This window comes from Scomber scombrus, chromosome 16 (assembly GCF_963691925.1).
Source record: "Scomber scombrus chromosome 16, fScoSco1.1, whole genome shotgun sequence".
NCBI classification, from domain to species: domain Eukaryota; kingdom Metazoa; phylum Chordata; class Actinopteri; order Scombriformes; family Scombridae; genus Scomber; species Scomber scombrus.
The window spans coordinates 7,984,285-7,985,815 of NC_084985.1; the positions used below are offsets into that span (position 1 = coordinate 7,984,285).

At 36.5% G+C, this 1,531-nt stretch overlaps 1 protein-coding gene across 1 annotated transcript in view; it reads right to left on the reverse strand.

The window, feature by feature from the left end:
* The window catches only part of rnf5 (ring finger protein 5), a 15,450-nt gene extending 14,617 nt beyond the window's left edge, over window positions 1-833 (reverse strand). The window contains exon 1 of the mRNA XM_062436132.1: window positions 468-833. Coding sequence (XP_062292116.1) covers window positions 468-679 — 212 coding nt within the window. The 5' untranslated portion in view covers window positions 680-833. The remainder of the gene's footprint in view (window positions 1-467) is intronic.
* Window positions 834-1,531: the final 698 nt, after the last annotated feature.

Consider the following 1,531-nt stretch of genomic DNA (forward strand, 5'->3'; position numbering starts at 1 on the left):
AAATATATATTACAATATGTGACAAACTAGAGCAAGAAACTAGAGCTATCAATTGGACTTTAAAAAAAGGAATTTTATTATTCTGGTACCGAAAAATTAACATTTTCATTAGTAATTTATACAATAAAAAAATCGATACCTGCTGTCCGTGTGTATCGATACAATATTGCCACGATACTGCGATACTACCTCTATGTGTTTTTATCTCTGTTTTTAGTTATTTATTACTGAGAGTAACTGTATGTGAGAGATGTGCTTGTATGAATGTGTTAGTTTATATATTTTTATTTTTATTTATTTCATCCTATGCTGCCATCTGAAAGAGATTGCTCAAACTGAGATTTCGTTGTATCATATACAATGACAATACATATCTATCTATGCTGTATCGATTCCCACACACACACACCCTAAGAAGATACAACAACAAAAAAACAACAATAAAAACAAAAACTATCATCTCATACCAGAATAAATGGCCACACATGCTGATGACAGCGTCCCTGGCAGTGTCCAAACAGATGTTGCATTCAAAGGTGGCCCGGTCCCGTTCTCCTTCTCCGGTCCCTCCGCCGCCGCCGCTTGGCCCGTCCCGGTCGTTGCTGCTCTCCCCCGCCGGGAATCCTGCTCTGCTGGCCGGCCCACCGTCACTCGAGGACCGGGGATCTGTGGCCGCCATGATAATATTCCTTTACTCACTGCTCCAGTTGGAAGGTAACCGTAGCAACACCAGACCCCCCCCCCAAAAAAACAACCCCCACACCGGGCCGACCCGAGCTGACGTTAACCGGGAGTCACGGGACGACAAGTGTCACCACACCGAGGCTGCTGCTGCCGTCGGTCTACCTGAATGGAGACTTCCGTTTCCGGGGAAAACACCACACACCGGAGGGGCGGGGTCAATGTTAACCCCGCCCCTGTGAAATTAATATTAATGATAATAATAAATAATTATAATTATTATTAAGTACTACTATCATTATTATTATCATTATCATTATTATTATTATTATTAGTAGTAGTAGTAGTAGTAGTAGTAGTAGTAGTAGTAGTAGTAGTATCATTTAAAACATGTTTATGATCAATGTATGGAAGACAAAAATGACAAAAATGAAAAACAAAATGTTACGATTGACAAATATAAAAGTACTTATGGGATTAGTTTTGTCTCCAGTTTTGTCTTTAAATTGTTCTTTGTTTTGTTCCTTTTTAAAATTACTATTATTATTATTATTGCTGTTATTTTTCCCTCTTTTTTAATTTTGTCATTTGTTGTGTTTTATTATCAGCTTGTCAATCAAATAACTGTTAAGCACTTTGAACTACACTAGTCTGTAAGAAAGGTGCTATATAAATACAATTTGATTGATTGATTGATTGATTTATTGATTGATTGATAGTAGTAGTAGTAGTAGTAATATAGTTTAAAACCTGTTTATGATCAATGTGTGGAAAACAAAAATGACAAAAATCAAAAACAAAATGTTACGATTGACAAATATAAAAGTACTTATGGTAGTAGTAGTAGTTG